This window comes from Stigmatopora nigra, chromosome 16 (assembly GCF_051989575.1).
Source record: "Stigmatopora nigra isolate UIUO_SnigA chromosome 16, RoL_Snig_1.1, whole genome shotgun sequence".
Lineage (NCBI taxonomy): Eukaryota > Metazoa > Chordata > Actinopteri > Syngnathiformes > Syngnathidae > Stigmatopora > Stigmatopora nigra.
This window is the reverse complement of record NC_135523.1, coordinates 5,636,714-5,656,691: the sequence shown is the minus strand read 5'-3', so window position 1 is coordinate 5,656,691 and position 19,978 is coordinate 5,636,714. Positions and strand designations below refer to the sequence as shown.

Genomic DNA, 19,978 nt, shown 5'->3' with positions numbered 1-19,978 from the left:
AAATGTCATTTATTGAGGGTGTGCCTTATAATGTGGTGCGCCTTTTAGTCGTGAAAATACGGTACTTTTATTCAGAGCCTGTACTTAACCATGCTTTTAATAGGCCTGATGCTTCCATTTTTGTAGGTTCTTTTTACCAATTATTAACATTTTAACATATAATCTGCTATTTGTTTTCATATAGGTCAGGCGGCGATTGATTTGCGATAGCCTTGAACTCATATTTGATTAAACAGCTGGATTTAATTGAGGGTCCTGAATGGCTCTTCTGAAATCATGATGTTTTTCCATCCTTTTGGAGTTTTATGCAGATGATCACATTACTTTAATGACGCCGTTTACGGAGGGTGGGAAGAGAACGGGGGGGAGACCGAAAAAGGGAGAGTAAAGGTCTCCACTCTTTAAATTCATGCGGGCGAGCCAGATGGCTGCCTTTTCTTGCATGAGATTAGAAGATGTTTCTGATTCACGGTGTCGCTTTTTGGCTAAATTAATGTTTCGGGGTAAACCATTTTGGTTTTGGCACAGGCGGCGACTGGGTGGAAAAAAAAAAAAAAAACACTGAGCGCCTGTGCGGACAGATTGCAGGTAAAATGTGGCCTCGGCATCACGAGCTCATTTAGTGATTCCCAGATAGCCGCTAATGTTAATTGACTGCTTAGGAAGTGAAAGGCGCTGTAATGAGTGATTATTAAGTCAGCCTGGAAAGAAAAACAGTAGTCACTGTAATTGCACCCATGATAAAGCAACACTGATTAACCAAAAAGAACCGCAATGTTACCCAGGAGAAAAGAGAAGTCTTGGGGGAACACCTTCATACCTTTTCCTGTCCTGTGTTTGCCTGAAAGCGTTGTTAATTAATCCAAAGATATTTTAAATTTAGGACTGTGAAAAATCCAGATTCGGGGATTCCATAGTGATAACAGAATGAAAAATGAAATATTTTTTGTAATCAAGATACAATTCTGTTCTGTGCATTGCATTATTGGGAAGACCATTAATCGTCCTGTAATGCTTTAAAAAAATATATATAAAGAGAATAGAGCTTGGTGTCAAAGGGCCGGCCCGGGGGCCAAATCTGGTCCGCCGCATCATTTTGTGTGGCCCGAGAAAGTATATCATGGGTGCCGACTTTCTGTTTTAGGATCAAATTCAAATGATTATGTACATGATTTTTTTTCCCTTTTTATAAACTATCATTGCAATTTTTTAATACATTTTTCTTGTGTTTTTAGTTCAAAAAGTATTTTGTAAAACCTCAAAATCAATATACAAATATGTTCCAGTTTTCCAGGAGTCAGCTTGATCTTAAAACGTCAATCAAAATGTATAATGATTCATTTGATCCATGACAAAGCTCATGTAAAATCAATCTTAATCAACTCACACAGAAAGAAAGACTTGGCACGCACCACAGAAAAAAACTTTAGGTTTTAAGAAATCTGATCTGCAGAAGGCCTCTGCGGGGCTAATAAAAACTATAACATCCTAATATTCCATCAGCGAATGAACACGACGTCCTTGTAAAATCAAGGATTCCAGCAGTTGGTGATCCCAAGCTGGACCGACCGTCCACCTTCCTTGGCGGACGTCATTGAAGCACCCCCATCCGACACGGGTGGATCTCTTTTAACAAATTTGCAGCGATCGACCTCCCGCTCAGTGATGGACGCGGGCCCGGCTGCGATGTTGTGCAGTGCATTAACCCCATTGGCACTGACAAATGCGCGCATGCTAATGTGTTGTTGTGGTAATGAATGCTGATGCACTGACCTGTGGCAGTGTTGTTATTGTCAGCGCCGCTGATGGTTTGTGTCTCTAACTGGGGGGAAAATGGCGCGTTGGGGTGTATTGACAGTCCAGCAGATGTTGTTCATCACGTCCCACATCAAGATAACAATCAAATTGTCTCAACCCGTCATTGGGGCTCTTAAATTGGGCTCTATTGTTCTTTCATCCCCATTTTTCTTACCTCTGACTTTTGCTGTTCTGCTCTCCACACTGTGTTGTCCACATAAAAATGCTCCTCATTGTTTTTCTCCTTTTTCTGTGCACAGGTGGAATATTCTTGGCCTGCAGGGTGCGTTGCTGAGCCACCTAATGGAGCCTGTCTACCTTCATAGCGTGACGGTTGGCAGTCTGCGCCACACAGGCCATCTTAGCAGAGTTCTCAGCACAAGGCAGGAACGACTGGGACCCCTCCCCAACACGTATAGACGTAACCAGCCGCTGCTCAGTGGTAAAAACACACAAAAATATGCACGGCAGGGCAAGGCGGTGTGACTCGGGTTGGTTTGAGGACCATTTTAAATAGAATATTTAGATTTTTTTAATAAATGGATTAAATGAACAGGATTTTATAGATTTAAAACAATATGTATTTGAGCTTTTCTTATATATTTTTAGATATTATAAAATGATTTTTGAACTAAAAACACAGAAATATTGATATAAAATTTACAATTATTGATTCAAAAGGGGGAAAATCAAGAAATTCAACACATCTATCCTTTTCATTTTAATTTGATCCTAAAACAGAAAGTTGGCACTCATAATTTACTTTCTCAGGCCGCACAAAATGATACGGCAGGCGATATTTGGCCCCCAGGCCGCCACTTTGACACGTGCTTTAACTTCTCCATGTATATAGTTTCCATTTTGAAGAGCCCTGTTCAACTTTGTAAAAATGCTGGTTTTGTCCCATAAATTCTTGTGGGGATTTGATATACGATCATAACTTTACAATTTTTTAAGATTTCCTTATGACTGAGGATATAATACAAAAAAAAGATCTAAAAACAGACACTATGAATCCACCACTCAGTATATTTTGTATAGCCACACATTTCCTAACTAAACACACTAATTTCTACCTCTTTCATGTGTAGCGAGCGTCCTCGCTCCCAGACCGAAACAGCGATCAAGTCTTCCATCAGAGGAAGAAAAATGAAATTGGCTATTAGAGACAGAGAAGGAGCGCAGTCCATTGAAGGGATCCAATGAGCCATGAATGGTGCGAGGGGAGAAAAGGGGAGGGTAAAGGCAAGATGGATAGAGCGCCTCTTTTGTACAAAGGGAGTGCATCAGTAAGAGAGAGGAGACGGATAATAAGACACGCTGAGGATTGTTGCTGTGGCAGGCAGTTGATTCACAGCAACTGTGGCTACGTGGGCATGATGGGGAGATGATCTGCAGGCGTGCATGCTGTCAAGCTTTGGCGGAGGTGGAGTGCAGGGAAAGAAAGAGAAGACGACCCAACCTGGAAATGTGTAGTTACTACACAAAGGCAAATAATGGTGCGGAGTAGACCGGGGGTGCTATAAACGTGGGGAAAAAAACAAAGTGGAATGCACAGTTCAATTGCTCAAACACAAAAATATAAATTTTCTCTGTTGCCTTTAAAAACTCTGAAATTGGGAGAAAAATAGACTTCAGGGTATGTTGGATGGTATGCAAGGTATAGTAGTGATATTGTCAGGTTTTGTGGTGTTGTCCAGTAAAGCCAAAAGGTAGTTGGAATATACTCTAACTCAGTGTGTCAAAGTGGCGGCCCGGGGGCCAAATCTGGCCCGCTGCATCATTTTGTGTGGCCCGGGAAAGTAAATCAATGCTGACTATTATGACTCCCCCTGGGGTAAGATATACCAGGAAGTCGCAACTACCACAGCAGAAGGATTCAGTCAATAACAGTCCAGACACACTGCAAGTAGCCTTCAATGATAATTTATTAAAAACAAAGTCCACCAAAACCTGGACTACAGGATAACATAGGGGAAGCAAAAGATACTAAAGTGGCACGCTCAAATAATAAGTGTAAAAAAAAAAAACCCTCCCTGACAGGTATCCAAATGAACACCCACAAAATACAGGAAATAAGGCCGAAGGGTGCCACTGTCAAACTGATGTAATAAAGTCTAGACGGGGAATAACTATGTGCCTAAATGCACAAACTATATGTATACCCCGGGGTGTCTAAACTTATGTCAAGTCCCCCTATGCAACCCAAAATCATTAACTTTGTCAACACATATACAACATATAACAAGGAGTAACATACTCACATGCCTGCAAGTCAGCAGTTCAACAAAAAAAGGCCTGAACTGACAAATGAAAAGGGTTTAAATAAGGGCAGGAAGTGAATCTTGATTGGAGTAGGGATGATGGGAAAGTAGTCACAGGTGTGTTGGCCTGGGCAGGGCTTTGTCACAGGGGTGGAGCCACAGGTCCAGGTACCTGTAGAGAAAATAAACCACACACCTCCTAACAGGCGGCCTGGGGGCCAAATCTGGCCCGCTGCATCATTTTGTGTGGCCCGGGAAAGTAAATCATGAGTGCTGACTTTCTGTTTTAGGATCAAATTAAAATGAAGAGTATAGATGTATGTTACATTTCCTGATTTTTACCCTTTTAAATTAATAGTTGTAATTTTTTAATATTTTTTTTCTGTGTTCTTAGTTCAAAAATCGAGACATTTCATTGTCACAGTAGCAAGAGGGTGAGAATATAGACACAGCAAAAGACATTTTAGACATACATGACATGTACATATTGTTTGAGCAAGTTTTCTAACCCAGTTTAAAATAGAAATGCCTATAAATGCCAACTATATGAATTGGAACCTCAACAAAACTAAAAAAAAATGATGTTGTGCAGTCTTTTATGATCTCTGAATGAAAAGTGCCCCCCAAAATGTTCGTCTTTGAGTTTTGCCACACAATTTGAGCATATATACTTGTCTCTGATAACAGTATGTTCTCACTTCCACTTTCCATTTGTAGCTCTAGGTTTCCTGTTATCATCTCAGCTTCTGAGCCATTATTCAGGTTTATATACTCAGCCTTAGAGTTTCAAGGAGCTGTAAATTCGCATCCCTAGTATTAGCCTGCAGGAAAATACGGGGTGTTCAGAGAGTTAAGTTGCAGACTTATGCTACGATTATATAAAATCCTTACAACGCTACACTCATACTTCATAATAAAAGGTTTGTTCATTCGAAATGGGATAGGACGTCAATGGCACTCAAAGATGAGGGGATTCTACTACCTTTTGCAGTCACTGAGAGACACAGACTCCATTTTGTGTCACTTCTTGTCATTTTAAAGCACTTTCAGGTCACTCACTGTCAATTTTGAATCATTTCTGACTTATTTATAGAGGATTTTTAAGCCGTTTTATGTGTGTTGGTCAGTTTATGCTATTTTTTAGTTACTTGCTGTTGGTTTTGGGGCATTGTAAGGGTCATTTTTAACTCATTGGCTGCCAATAATGGGACAGTTTTGACTGGAAGAGGCGAAAAAGTGAACATGACTCAATCTGAGAACTCAAAGAATTCTGATTTTACAGCACCAATGTGTATAAAAAAATAAATGGGTATTTACAGTATGAGTGAGCATTAAACATCCACAATTTTTCCAAGTTTTTTTGATGATGTTCAGCCATATCTCTCTTTGTATTGCAGGATTAAGCTGTGCCGAGTACCAGCATTCAGGGAAGGCCTCGTGCGTGAGCGTCAACTGGACGTTGGGCGACGCTCAGTTGGAGGTGATAAATACCGCCACGGGACGAAGACGTGACTCAGGGATGCCTTCACGCCTCTGCAAACACGCCCTGTTCACACGCTGGAACAGACTTTACTGCAAGGTGAGGATGAACACTGAGACACTCCGAATTAGTCATTGCAAAGTCGAGAAGATGGAATCATTTGCGTCAACAGGTGGATTTTTGTCACCTGTTTTTATCGATTTATTGATTTATTTTTACTTTGGTCTGAACTGTGGATCAGCCGACATTGATTTATTTTACTGGCGTGGAACATTTCGCTAGCTAATGTTCGTTCCCTCAAGGTTAGAATTCCATTGTGAGCTACTCACGGAGAAAAAAAAAGTGAAGATAACACCTCTCTGAAACCTGATAATGTGTTCAGCAATTTCGGTCTGGGAAATCCGATGTGGGATAAGTTCAACTATTGTGTGGTGTTTTAGTTCAACAAAGGAAGGTTTGCCCGCGTCTATAGGAATAGTGATGGTAGGTCATTGCGCAAAGAACACAGGTGCCACATCAAGATGGCCTTGTTGCAATGTCAGTCGGCAAACACCACACATGAGTGCACTTCTTTGACACACACACACACACACACACACATTTTGGAACATTCTTTTATTTAGTTTTTGCCCTTTTTTTGCTTCAGAAAGTTTTCTTTTCTACAATGTTTAAGTCTTATAATGAAGCAAAATAGCAGAGCATTGTTTTACTGGAAGTCAGCACCATGGACAGCGGTCACATGTGGCTTGTTTGCATTGGTGATATGACCGCTGTCCATGGTGCTGACTGATCAGTAAAACAATGATTTTGGGAAGCAATAATGTGGGTTATTTCCTTTGTAATGCTGATTAATGAACTTAGTTTTATATTGAATAGACAAAATTCTACAGAAAAGCTTAGACAAGTCAGTGTTTGAGGTTAACTCATATTCTGCCATTGACGGCAATGGACGTTCAATCCATTTTCATTGGGCAATTGGCAGTTAGTAAGATTGTAATTTATTATATTTATTTGGAATTATTTGTTTTATTACTCGTGGGTTTTGAAGTATTTTTTTTACTATATAATTCATTTTCTTTCCCCTAAATTGAACGTTTAATTCATTCATTTTTAGTATTATTTTAATATTATTTCTGCATTTTTTTATTACTCATCAGAAAATACAAGCAGGCAACAACAATACTACAAACTGTCCTATATATAAACGTAATTTAAGCTTGAAAAAAATCATAATACATGCATGAAAGAGGTATGTAACATTTCAATATATATATGATATTTTTGGATTGCATTCTTAATAGTAGTGATACAAGCCATAACTGGTTTAATGCCAAAATCTAACAAATTGCACTAAAATAAAACTAGTATGCATCCCTAAATTCCTGACTGAAGTGTACAGAATCCCCATTTTTGATACAATAACATTGCTAATATTATCTCGGAGACCCACTTTAACGCCAACTCTAAACACCCAAGCACACCCGCCACATCCGCCATTTCTCCAGTAGATAAACGCATTGACCCGCAAGCGTCTGCTGTATTAGCGTGTTATGGTAACCCTGGCGCCGTGGATCTTTAACAGCAGACCTCACTGCACCCTGATTTCTATTCAGAAACTTTATGTAACAGACAGTGGCTTCATCACCAAATGGTGGCCATTAAAGCATAATGACTATAAAAGGATAATTATTTGGAGAAGTACCCAGTTTCCTAACCTAAGCGTTCCCTACGCCATGCACATAAGAGCCACGCAAGAGCAGTCACACTAATCTCCCGAAGAAACTTTTGCCTCCTTATTCAGACCCCCGCTATACCCTCCAAAGCCCCCCCACCCCTGTCTCCACGCTGATCTTCATTGTTTCCCCTCGCGACGATAGTAATGCATAGAAAGTGCCGAGAATGTTCAATTGCTTGTGAAATTTAAATGGGGGAGATTACACAGCTGTTGAAACCCCCCTCCCCACACCCTCCATCTCCCTGCAAAGCCCCCCCCCCCTAAATGCATTTGTGCCACCTCATTCGCTTTGTTTTGCTCGTCGTCTTCCGTCGATCCGCCAAAGCAACCTTTAGCATTTCAGTCAGTTTTGTCACTTAGTGTATTTTTTATTTATTTTTTTATTTTTTTAAATATCAGTCAAGGGTAAAAGTGTCATTTGTTCCATTACGTTAGAGATGGAATTCTTTTGCTGGGACCTTGGAGTACTTTATAATTTTCAACTGCAGTTTTTAATCGGAGTGCATTATAAATTTTCTCAATGAAAAAAATGAATAATTACCAATAGACTATTATGTAAACAGTATTGTACAGATTCCTTTAGGGGGCACCCAGTATTATGCAAATGGTCATTTTAAACCCCCCAAAACTATTCAAAATGGTATGGATAATGGTGCAAAATTATTTTAAAATAGATGCCCTTTACAAATAATAGTTATAACTCTTATGCTATGGCCTTTAATATTGTAATGGGACTGAGGCCAATGTTTGTAACTTCAAAATAAAGGCCATTCATTACAAAGTATAGTAATATCTTGACATACGAGTACCCCAACATATGATAAATTTGTGCAATATCTTAGATGGTGCAATATTTTAGAATTTACTTTGCCAAGATGTGACTTAGAACTGAATTGGAACTAATAAAAATATTTTTTTCCATTTTTTATAACCTGTTTTTTTGAGTGGGAAGGAATTCATTTGTATTTAGTTCATTTCTATGGGAAATGTTGATTTTTAGATACGAGTAAATCGATACACGAGCGAGGTTATGGAATGCATTAAGCTCATATCTCAAGGTATTACTGTACTGTCACAATTTTCTTACAATATGTTTTTTATGATGCTTAACATCACCTAATTAGTGTTTTTGCTCTTTTTTTTTTGCCAGCTGGGTATCCCCACATCTTGTTCGGAAGAAGGCCAGCTGGTTTATGGCCAGGCCAAGATGGCGGCACGTCTCTATCAGACAGTCAAGCAACAGTGGTTCAGATCTCTGCAAGAAACAGGCCTAGGAACTTGGGTGAAGAAACCACCTGAGCAGGAACAGTTCCTACTATCAGACTAAAAAAAAGAAAAATGTGTGCCTGTATATGAGTGTGTATATCAGTATGAACGTGTTAACCTTTATTTTTTTAGAGAAAAGGTAGGAACCACGCCAACATCCAACTCCAAATTGTCTCCATTTTGTTTTGAATGGTCCACACATCTTCTCCACCACTTAATACAAAATCTAGAAGGTCAACCAGACGTGTATGAAAAGGAATTACTACATTTATTCTTTAATCCTAACGTCCACTTTCCACACAAACATCTTTTTTGTGCACACTCCCAAGCTTTCAGGTATGGCGTCTGTCAAAGAAGGGTGGGGTCACCTTGAGCTAAATGAAAGGCAGCCGCTATCTTGTCATCAGCTATTTCCGGGTCCCAAGGCTCCCGCTGAGGAGTAGAGCCATGGGAGAGGAGAGAGAGAGAGAAAGAGAGAAAGAACCAAGCAACCAAAGAGACCACCACGTCCAATTACTGGCCCTGTCATGCTGACGGGTGATAGAAGGAAAGAAAGGAAAAGAAAAAGTGAAATGGGGAAGGGCGGATATAAAAAAAAAAGGTGGAGGTGCACAACTCTATGCCATTTCAACCTTTTTTTTATAAGGTCTACTTCCTCCTTTTGACTAGGCTCTTTTTCTCCCCCATTTTCTTTGTCTCCGCTTCTTGTCCATCTCCGCCACAGTCTCGCCTTTCAAGCGTAGCGGCGCATTTTAAAAATGACACGGCGGCAGGTTAATATACTTGAGAGAAGACCCGAGGGCGACCATTATGATGTTGTTTTTGTGTGCTCTTGTGCTAAATGATTATTACATTTGTGGAGGAAAATGAGATTGTTTCTCAAGAGCTGCAATCAATGGTTCTATTCATATTGTCATTATAGATTTTGATGATGTTGTAGAATTCATTTATCCGTAAAGGTTAAAAGGAAAAATACGAAACAGGTGAGATTTTATTTAGAACACATCCCATTTTTTCCTTTATTTAGTTATGTTTAAGTTTTGAGTGAATATATTGTGTTATCAATATGGAAAAGCCAAGCAAAATGTCCCATCATGCCATTATTTTGCATTTTTTTTGTTAAATGAAACTCTTCATCTCACTTAGACACAAAGCAGTTCCAATTGGCCGCAAGACGACAACAGATGGAAGTCCTCAACTCACTTTAATATTTGTTGGTCCAAAGACGCCACAAAACATATTTTCTAAGTAAGTAAATCATTATTTTTGTCTAAATGAAGCTTTTCAAATGACCTCAACAAGGTTCTCACTCTAACTTCCTATAAGATGGAGCAAAAATAATACTTTTTCCTTTGCCTCTGCACAAAAATGACTTTTTAAAACGCCCAAAAAATTATAATAATTATTTTGTGAACTTTTTTATACATTCCAGTTCATTCCAAAATTAAAAATAATTCCACACGTCCACAATTCTCAATCAACTAAAGTAATTCCAACTTTTTCCTCAATCAAAACAGTTTCACAAACTTCACAATAGCAAATAAATCATTCAATTTGACTGCTAGTTAACCAATCCTAATATTTTATCTATTTGCTTCCTCCTTCTAATTTAATTTTAATGCATTTCACGTCTTGAAATTACCTATAGCAGCCGTTTAATTTCAGGCAAATTGCTTTTCAACCTGACCTTAGATTCAGGTGAGGCTATACATTAGTAAAGCTAACAAAATGTAATGTTTTAAATGAATAATATATTTGCTACCCATTTAATGCAGGTCGTCCTATTTTGATTGTGAAGGCCTTGCTGCACATTGATGGAGAACAATGACCAGTAATGATGTGACCAGTACAAATAACATGGAAGCAGTGACAGTGACATCTTGTGGTAACATCCCTCCATCATTTTATCATTATTTTTCTTACTTAAATCCCCCTTTATGACACTTTCCTTCTTGGAAAAAAAAATCAGGCCTTCTTATTGAGCCAAAAAAGATTAATGTATACACAAATAATTCAATTTAAGTCTAAAATCAAAATTAATCTTTTGTTATTTTCCAAATATTTGCAATATTGTCGAATATTAACCATTGTGTCCTCAAAATAGGCACATTTGTTAAAGTGATTCCATCCCAAAAGCCTTTATAAATATACAAACAATTGGTAGACACACAAATGAATGATTTTAGTTGTATTTTAAAATACTGTAATTGCAATATGTGGTGTTCTTATCACCATATTTGATTTTTTTTTTAAATTTAATGACTGTAAATGAACTGTAGATTCTGGCCAATTCTAAAATTCCTCAATTTTCATATATAGGGCTCCTTTAAATTAGTGCTTTTAGTGTACCAATAGTTGTGTAGATTCTAAAATAATAAAAATAAAACACATAAACTAAAACCACTCCATCAACTCTAGATTTTCATCTCATATCTAAAAAAAAAACTCATTTTCATTCGTGTGTCAAGTGCATCCATAACATAAATACATTAAATTCATGTCTGAAAGGCAATATTCTACCTAAAAAATGTACATATGTAAAAAAAAAAATGTACCGTCTATGAGATGTTAATAAGAGACGCCCAAATGTCTAATGATAATGTACATTTACAGTTTATGAACAATTGCCAATAAGGTCTTTAAAATGCACTTGAGTGGCAAAATTAAAATGAATGTTTGTACTGTATGTCAATAAAACCACAATATTGTGACATTTGATCTTATTTATTTTATAGTGGAGCACCAGTAATTTAAAAAGAGGAAAAAAAGGACTTTGTCTCTCAGGAGATTATGAAGACATATTAAAGATTTGGAAGTGCATCCTCTTGACTTCCCCAGGGAAATCCACACGATAGAAATGGTTATCTGTTTTAGGCTCAGTGGCAGCTTTCACCAGGCTCCAAATTAGCCTGCAGGAGGAGGAAAAAGGGAAAATGGTGGGTGGGCTCTTCTCCCCTAAGGTTGTGCATTCTACAATAAACATCATAATTGACAATTTGCTCCAGCAACTGGTCACGGTTAGTTACAAAAATAATGACCAGACCCCATAAAAAGCTTTGAATTCATCATGCCAGCATCTTTAATCATATTTATCCTATGCATAGTATAGCAAAATAACAGTTAGTATATTGAGTTTAAAGGAATAATACATTACAAAGGAGGTTGGAGTGCAAAAATATGGAGGTAAAGTACTATTTTTTTTCTCAAATTGAAAAATTCTGCAAGGTAGGTCACATTTTATTTATTTTTATTGTTTTTGCATATAATTTACTAGTGTAGCAAAACAGAAGTGTGCAGGTTTTCACTGTAGATATATTTTAAGGTATATATTGTTAACCTTATTGTTTGCATAGTGTCTATTTTACATTAAAATATCTTCAAATGTACACATTTAATATTTTAGTTGAATAGCCTCATCAAAATATGTTAATGCAGTTAAAAAACAATGCTAATATAATAATGTAACATTGGTTATTCTTTAAAGATTGTTTAAATATATGCCATCTTCACATTGTATTATTAAGCAATTTTGATCATTGATTTAATAAGCAATTTATTCTCATTTGTTAGGAGACCCAACTGCATCAAATAAGATATTTTAAAGGTAAGAATGAAAAAAAAAGTCTGTAAAAAGAGATGACAAAGATCTGAAACTTTTCTTTATTAGAAAGTATGGAAGTGCACGTAGCAGCCACAATAAATTATGCATAGAAGAACACATAATGAAGTTGGAGGTGAATATGACCTGCAACAATGAAGTGAAGAAGCCTATCTGCTATTTTAGCCGTCCAATCGGGTGCACCATAATTTAATATATCATATTTCCTCCAAGTTGGAATTCATATGAACACTGAAGACCTGTCGTTTTTCTACTAGATGAAATTGACATTGATACCAGAGGCTGTGGGATTCCTCAATGAAACGTGAATAAGAAAAAAATATTTAATATACTAGCTTCACTATTTGTTCAGAACACAATTAATTATTAAACAGGCCTTTGGAATGTAGTCTTCAATGATAAAAATGGGAATGTATTTGGTTATCTTTAGTGGCTGGGTGGCAAAAAAAACTATTGAATTGTGGGTCACATGCTGGTTTTATTGTGTATAGAAAGCCAAAATCATGGTTTAAGTTTTTTATTGTTATGTTCACAGTTTCAAACATTAAAGGAACCACATTTCAGATGAAACTTTGTCTTCTTCACATCAATGGTACGTATTTGTCTATCTTACTTGCACGGTCCTTTAAATTTGATTAAGTGTGGCCACCATGGTGTAGTGGTTCACTCACCTGACTGCAGTCTGGGCAGGTGGGGTTCGAATCCCAGTGACTGCTGACTTTAGACCAGGAGTGTCAAACTCCCTTTGGTTTGTGGGCCGGACCAATAAACTCATTACAAAATTACATAGAACTAACAATAAGCCCACTTGTTTCTTTTGTATTAGTCACTAATACTAATAATTAGTGCAAAGAATAAGTACATTATCAAAATGTTTATTAACAGAATTTTCCTTTTACATTATGAACAATATATTATGAACAAGAGAATAACATAAGAACATAAATAAAGTATGTGCAATTTTAACAACACTTTTACACTGGGTCTGGACGTACTAAAACACTGCGCCCCTTAGTGGATAATACAAGAACTACAAATTTTAAAAAAAAATCCTATTTTTTTTATACAATACAGCTTTCTTCTACGGGCCGTACCAAACCACCAGACGGGCCGGATCCGGCCCGCGGGCCGTATGTTTGACACCCGTATGTTAGACAGACTGGTGGATGAAACATTTTAGTACTAAGTATCATCTGGGAGTGAAACGAGGCAAAACAACTAATACTACTACGCAATCTTGCAGAGTGGTGGACTAGTGGATAAGTCATCGGTCCTGCCTCTTTGGTCTTGGGTTCAAATCCAAGTGCTTGCAAGGATTTTCCCAATATTATTCCGGTAAATTAATGAGATAAAAGTACAAGTACTACCGCGGACTTTCACTGGGTGGTGGACCAGTGGATAAGCCATCAGTCTTGCACCTCTTTGGTTTTGGGTTCAAATCCAAGTGCTTGCAAAGATTGTACATTTAAATTTTGAATGAAAACACCAACTGATCTGCTGTTGATATTTTTTAATAGTAAGAACCTTTGTGAAGACGCTGAGATGTAATTATTATATGTAGAGTATTAGAAACTAGTAAATAAAAGAACCACTCACTTTGCTGACAAACAGCTCGATCTGGCGTTGACCAAAGTGCATGTCATCACAATGTTCATAATGTGCAATACTACTGCATTTTAAAGGATTAACGGCCAAACAAAAAGTATTTACAGCTTCCCCACACATACGTTAGGATGAATACAATGTATTTTTTGAAGTATGAAAGCCCTATCAACGCGTATTTACAGCCCCGCCCTCGCCCCCACCTATCGACTAATGCAAGTTATTATGGAAAACAATGTATTCTTCTTTTAAGTATTAAAGTCCAACCAAAAAGCATTTACAGCCCCTCCACACAAACATATACTGACTAATGCACGTTATTATGAAAAAAATATATATTTGTGTGTGTCCTTTTTTTAATAGGCGTGGCTGAGGCCAGAGTTCAAATAGCCGACGTCAAATGCCGCAATGGCTGATAGACCAGGAAGCAGGACGGATGTGTGTGCGTGCGTGCACTGCAGAGCAGCTCAAAAGTGACCATTTGCCGACGAAATCCTGCCAAACTTCTCACGGGACGATGCTGCACATTTGGTTTGTTGTCGTTTGGGGATTTCGAAGCCCCAGTTCTCGTCTTTAGAGTGATTCGTTGACGATGTAGCCCCATGTGTGTGCAGACCGCAAAATGTTTGCAAACAAATTGGCTCCATTGCGTTACCGATCGCTCTCTGTTTAAAACGAAATCATTCTTTTGTTCCGATCTTCTCTATCCGTGTAATCTTTAAACGCCAGCGTTCAGGGCTTTGCGCAATTGGCTCGATTTTCATCATGATGCATTCTTTTAAATAACTCAAAACTGTGGATTAGTCACCCACACAAATGTCATTAGTGGATGTGTAAGGAATAAACAGTAATCCCTCGATTATCGCGGTTGGTGTAGACCACACATGACAAACTTTAAAGTAGGCTCATCCCTGTTGAAGTAAATTTTTAAAAAAATCCAGTAGTGGCAAGTGAAGGAGTAACTTCAGCTTGTGAGTTTCTTTGTGGCTTTTCACATCTTTTTGAACTTACAAAAGAAAAATCTGCCATGTAGTGGAACTGAACATAAATAAATTATAAACTTTCAGTCCCTTAACTTTTTTAAAGACCTCAGGGCTTTGGACTTTTATTCATATTAGTTTTAAATGTGGCTTTGACAAAACAGATTTATTGAACAATAGTGCATGTCATTTTTGACTCATTTAAACATAATAACACAATACTTTAATCTATTCCTTTTTTTTTGATTTCCTGCCTATGTACTGATTGGCTCAGGTGCAGGGCAGGACCAATCTTGAGGGTTTTTTTCCATTAACTTTGTGTATTGACCCCCTTTTTTTTGTTTTTCAGAATCCACCCAAGAGGGAGCTGGTTTCCTGCCTTTGTACAGAGACTCGGGCACCCCAATCTGAGTACTGACCCTTTTTTTTTTGTTTTCCATAAAATTCACCTAAGGTGGACCAGATTTCCTGCCTATGTTGAGATTGGTTCTGCCTGAGCCTATCTCGACATAGGCAGGAAACCTGCTCCCCTTGGCTGGAATTTGGAAAAACAAAAAAAGGGGGTCAATACATAAAGTTAAATAAAAAAAACACTTCCAAGGTCTTACCTTTTATTTTGGAAAACTCAGATTTGTTCTGCCTGAGCATATCTGAGTTTTTTCAAAATAAAAGGTAAGACCTTGTGAATGTTTTTTTTCAGAATTCCACCCAAGGGGGACCAGGTTTCATGCCTGAGCAACAAAAACATTACTGAGGTCTTACCTTTTATTTTGAAAAACTCGTAGATTTGTTCTGCCTGAGCATATCTGAGTTTTTTTCAAAATAAAAGGTAAGACCTTGTGAATGTTTTTTTTCAGAATTCCACCCAAGGGGGACCAGGTTTCATGCCTGAGCAACAAAAACATTACTGAGGTCTTACCTTTTATTTTGAAAAACTCATAGATTTGTTCTGCCTGAGCATATCTGTGAGTTTTTTTTCAAAATAAAAGGTAAGACCTTGTGAATGTGTTTTTTCAGAATTCCACCCAAGGGGGACCAGGTTTCATGCATGAGGTCTTACCTTTTATTTTGAAAAACTCATAGATTTGTTCTGCCTGAGCATGTCTGTGAGTTTTTTTCAAAATAAAAGGTAAGACTTTGTAAATGTTTTTTTTTTCAGAATTCCACCCAAGGGGGACCAAGTTTCATGCCTGAGCAACAAAAAAACATTCCTGAGGTCTTACCTTTTATTTTGAAAAACTCATAGATTTGTTCTGCCTGAGCATGTCTGTGAGTTTTTTTCAAAATAAAAGGTAAGACTTTGTAAATGTTTTTTTTCAGAATTCCACCCAAGGGGGACCAAGTTTCATGCCTGAGCAACAAAAAAACATTCCTGAGGTCTTACCTTTTATTTTGAAAAACTCATAGATTTGTTCTGCCTGAGCATATCTGAGTTATTTTCAAAATAAAAGGTAAGACTTTGTTAATGTCTTTTTTCAGAATTCCACCCAAGGGGGACCAAGTTTCATGCCTGAGGTCTTACCTTTTATTTTGGAAAAACTCATAGATTTGTTCTACCTGAGCATATCTGAGTTTTTTTCAAAATAAAAGGTGAGCTCTTCTCAATGTTTTTTTCTATATAACTCCTTTTTCCCCAGAATCCACCAGGGGGACCTGGTTTCTGCCTCTGAACAGATAGGCTCAGGAGCCCCAATCTATGAAGTTTTTCAAAATAAAAGGTGAGCCCTTCTCAATGTTTTCTTTTGAACTCTGTATTGACAACTTTTTTGTTTTTTCCAGAATCTTACAGGGGGACCTGGTTTCTGCCTCTGGACAGATAGGCTCAGGAGCCCCAATCTATTAAGTTTTTCAAAATAAAAGGTGAGCCCTTCTCAATGGTTTTTTATTTAACTCTGTGTACTAACCCCTTTTTTTCTGTTTTCCCAGAATCCACCAGGGGGTGGAGAAGATTCCATTTTTTACGATGCTGTAACACCAGCGGGAACCTATCTACAAACTTTTTCAGAATAAAAGCTGAGGCTTTTATTTTCCAGATTTCCTGCTGGTGACAAGAGGAACTACTTCATCTTTTCAAAATAAAAGGTGAGCCCTTCTCATTGCTTTTTTAACTAACTGTACTAACCCCCCCTTTTTTTTCAGTTTTCCTGAATTCCACCAGGGGGTGGAGAAGATTCGATTTTTTACGATGCTGTAACACCAGCGGGAACCTATCTACAAACTTTTTCAAAATAAAAGCTGAGGCTTTTATTTTCCAGATTTCCTGCTGGTGACAAGAGGAACTACTTCATCTTTTCAAAATAAAAGGTGAGCCCTTCTCATTGCTTTTTTAACTAACTGTACTAACCCCCCCTTTTTTTTCAGTTTTCCTGAATTCCACCAGGGGGTGGAGAAGATTCGATTTTTTACGATGCTGTAACACCAGCGGGAACCTATCTACAAACTTTTTCAAAATAAAAGCGGAGGCTTTTATTTTCCAGATTTCCTGCTGGTGATGAGAAGAATTACTTCATTCTACACAAGTTTTTCAAAATAAAAGCTTTTAAATGTATGCATGTCTTTTGTCTTTATCTAACAAAAAAAATACAAGTCACAATCAGAGTTAAAACTTTTTATTCACAAGTAAACATTTGCAGATAAACAAAAAACAGCAAACACTTAGGTGAAAAAAAGCAGGGGGAAAAAACACTTAGGCAAAAAAATCTGGAAAAAGCAGGGGGATAAACACTTAGGCAAAAAAATCTGGAAAAAGCAGGGGGATAAACACTTAGGCAAAAAAAAGAAAAAAAAGCAGGGGGCATAAACACTTAGGCAAAAAAATCTGGAAAAAGCAGGGGGATAAACACTTAGGCAAAAAAAAAAGAAAAAAAAGCAGGGGGCATAAACACTTAGGCAAAAAAATCTGGAAAAAGCAGGGGGATAAACACTGAGGCAAAAAAAAAAGAAAAAAAAAAGCAGGGGGATAAACACTTAGGCAAAAAAAAAAGAAAAAAAAAAGCAGGGGGGATAGACACTTAGGCAAAGAAATTTGGAAAAAGCAGGGGGGATAAACATTTAGGCAAAAAAATCTGGGAAAAAGCAGGGGGATAAACATTTAGGCAAAAAAATGAAAAAAGCAGGGGATAAATACTTAGATTTTTTTTTTTAAATAGCAGGTGGGGCAAATATTTGGAATATAAAATTTGAAATAAATGGGGATAAACACTGAAAATAAATCTTTAAAAAAAGGAGGGATAAATACTTAGAAAATAAATCTTTAAAAGAAGGGGGGTAAAAACAGGGGTATTAACACTTATAAAATAAGAAAAAAACACTGAATTCTTACTCCAACATTACATGACAACCTTCTTACCTTAAAAGATCTAGCCAAAAAGCTGTGGAAATGAATGGCCAGTGAAATGTAATCACGATTAAGGTTTTTATTATATTTGGATTTTCAGAAATACAGAGACACCATACGATGCAAGAGAGACATCTTCAAGTGGGCAACCTGCAACCAAGATACCTCAGGCCTGTAAGAAAAAAATAGCAAAAGTTAGAATATATAGAGACTGGAGATTCAACTTTATTTTGTGGGGGTAAATTTTACCTTGATCAGTCCCAGTCTCCCCTTCTGTAACCTCATGAGTGATCTAGGCACATAGAAAGCTGCATCTTGGTGCTAAACTGAGGAAAAAAAGCACAAGTTAGAATATTTACAGCCTGGAGATTCAACAGTTAATCTTAGTTTTTTTTTTTAATGGGAATTAGTTTTATCCTGATGCTAAACAGTGAAAACTTGATTTAACCAAGGTATTTGGGGGTTGCCAACCAATTACAGCATAGATAAATCTGACAAGAATTTTGATAAATGATCAAGATAAAGAATGAAAATAAGTTAGCGAGTGCTATTTCCCCTTTTCCAGACAAGGATAGTAAATATGCAGACTGAGGTTAACAGCTAGAACAAGGGTGTCAAACTCGGGTTGGTTCGTGAGCCGCAATAAGGTCAACTTGATTTCACGTGTGCTGTACTATTATAGGAAATATTTAGATATTTTTTTCTATTTAAATTGGATTAAAAAACCTGCATCAAAAGCCCTAAATATTCAGTTTAATTATAGATCTAAAACAAAGGTTTGAGCTTTTTTTTCTTCATGAGGGAAATATCTTGTAATAATTTGTTTTTTATTTCCAAAGGAAACAAAACATTTTGGGGAAAATGTTCAATATTAGCATGGGAAACAATTTTTAAAATAAATTTGGATTTTAAAGTATGTTTTTTTAAACTTAAAAACAGAAAAAGTAAAAAAATGGATTAAAAAATACAATTATTGATTTAAAGGGGAAGATGAGGTAATATAATATACATGTATAATCTTCATTTAAATTTGATCCTAACAGAAAGTCAGCACTCATGATTTACTTTCTCAGGCCGCACAAAATGACAGTGGGCCAGATTTGGCCCCCGGGCCGCAACTTTGACACCAGTGAACAAGGAGAAAGTTGGCTTAAATTTTATATACGTGATTTTTTTTTGAAAAACAGAACAATTACAAATCGTGAACGGGTGTCAAGCACTAAGAATGAAAACGATTAAATACAAAACAACAGGAACTAAGTCGTGCCCCTAGATGTCATTCTAGAATGAACACTTACCCAGGAAACTGTTTGATTAAATTAAAGTCTTGCTACACGAATCAATAATGGAAAGAAAACGGAGAACATGCTTTTTAAGTCATATCGTGACGCTAACACTAATGATGACTTGTAAGTAATATGTGGCACAAAGCCGGTCGAGAAAAGAAGCCCATCAAATCGTCACGTAACATTAATGCTGACTTGTAACATGTGGCACAAAGCCACATCGAGAAAACAAGCCCATACTTAAATCGCCGACGGTGTGTTAAAGCTGGCATTAAACTAAGAGATTTGTTGGCGTTTTGCGTTCAATTAATTGCTGAAAAATCTCCCGATCCCGTGATAAAAACGCATTTATTGCTCGATTTCTTACCTCCTTGGCGTGCATTCCACCATGTGCGTAGAAAAAGCGTTCCAAAAGGAAGTCTTACTGCGCATGACCACAATTAGTAACCCCGCTACGTCGACAATGGGCGTAACCACGCTCATATTGTCCCGTCACATTGAGGCGTAACCACGCCCATATTGTCCCTGGCATCAAATAATGGCTTAAATATGATTGGTTAAATGCTTCAATATAAAAACACACATCTGTAAGCAACCCAACCAGGGGAAAAG

At 37.3% G+C, this 19,978-nt stretch overlaps 1 protein-coding gene and 2 long non-coding RNA genes across 4 annotated transcripts in view; 2 read left to right on the top strand and 1 right to left on the bottom strand.

Annotated features, from left to right (window-relative positions):
* adarb2 (adenosine deaminase RNA specific B2 (inactive)) overlaps positions 1–11,253 on the top strand; it is a 135,429-nt gene extending 124,176 nt beyond the window's left edge. For both annotated transcript variants that reach the window (XM_077735895.1, XM_077735896.1), the window contains 3 exons: positions 2,058–2,239; positions 5,459–5,640; positions 8,427–11,253. In XM_077735895.1, coding sequence (XP_077592021.1) covers positions 2,058–2,239; positions 5,459–5,640; positions 8,427–8,603 — 541 coding nt within the window. In that variant the 3' untranslated portion in view covers positions 8,604–11,253. The remainder of the gene's footprint in view (positions 1–2,057; positions 2,240–5,458; positions 5,641–8,426) is intronic.
* A 773-nt stretch (positions 11,254–12,026) lies between these two features.
* Positions 12,027–15,086, top strand: LOC144209527 (uncharacterized). Its single transcript, XR_013329150.1, has 3 exons — positions 12,027–12,146; positions 12,697–12,753; positions 14,127–15,086. It is a non-coding gene; the product is annotated as an uncharacterized LOC144209527 (long non-coding RNA).
* Positions 15,087–18,144: 3,058 nt separating this feature from the next.
* Positions 18,145–19,843, bottom strand: LOC144209702 (uncharacterized). Its single transcript, XR_013329208.1, has 3 exons — positions 19,734–19,843; positions 18,330–18,401; positions 18,145–18,252 (listed from the first exon to the last, which is right to left on the bottom strand). It is a non-coding gene; the product is annotated as an uncharacterized LOC144209702 (long non-coding RNA).
* Positions 19,844–19,978: the final 135 nt, after the last annotated feature.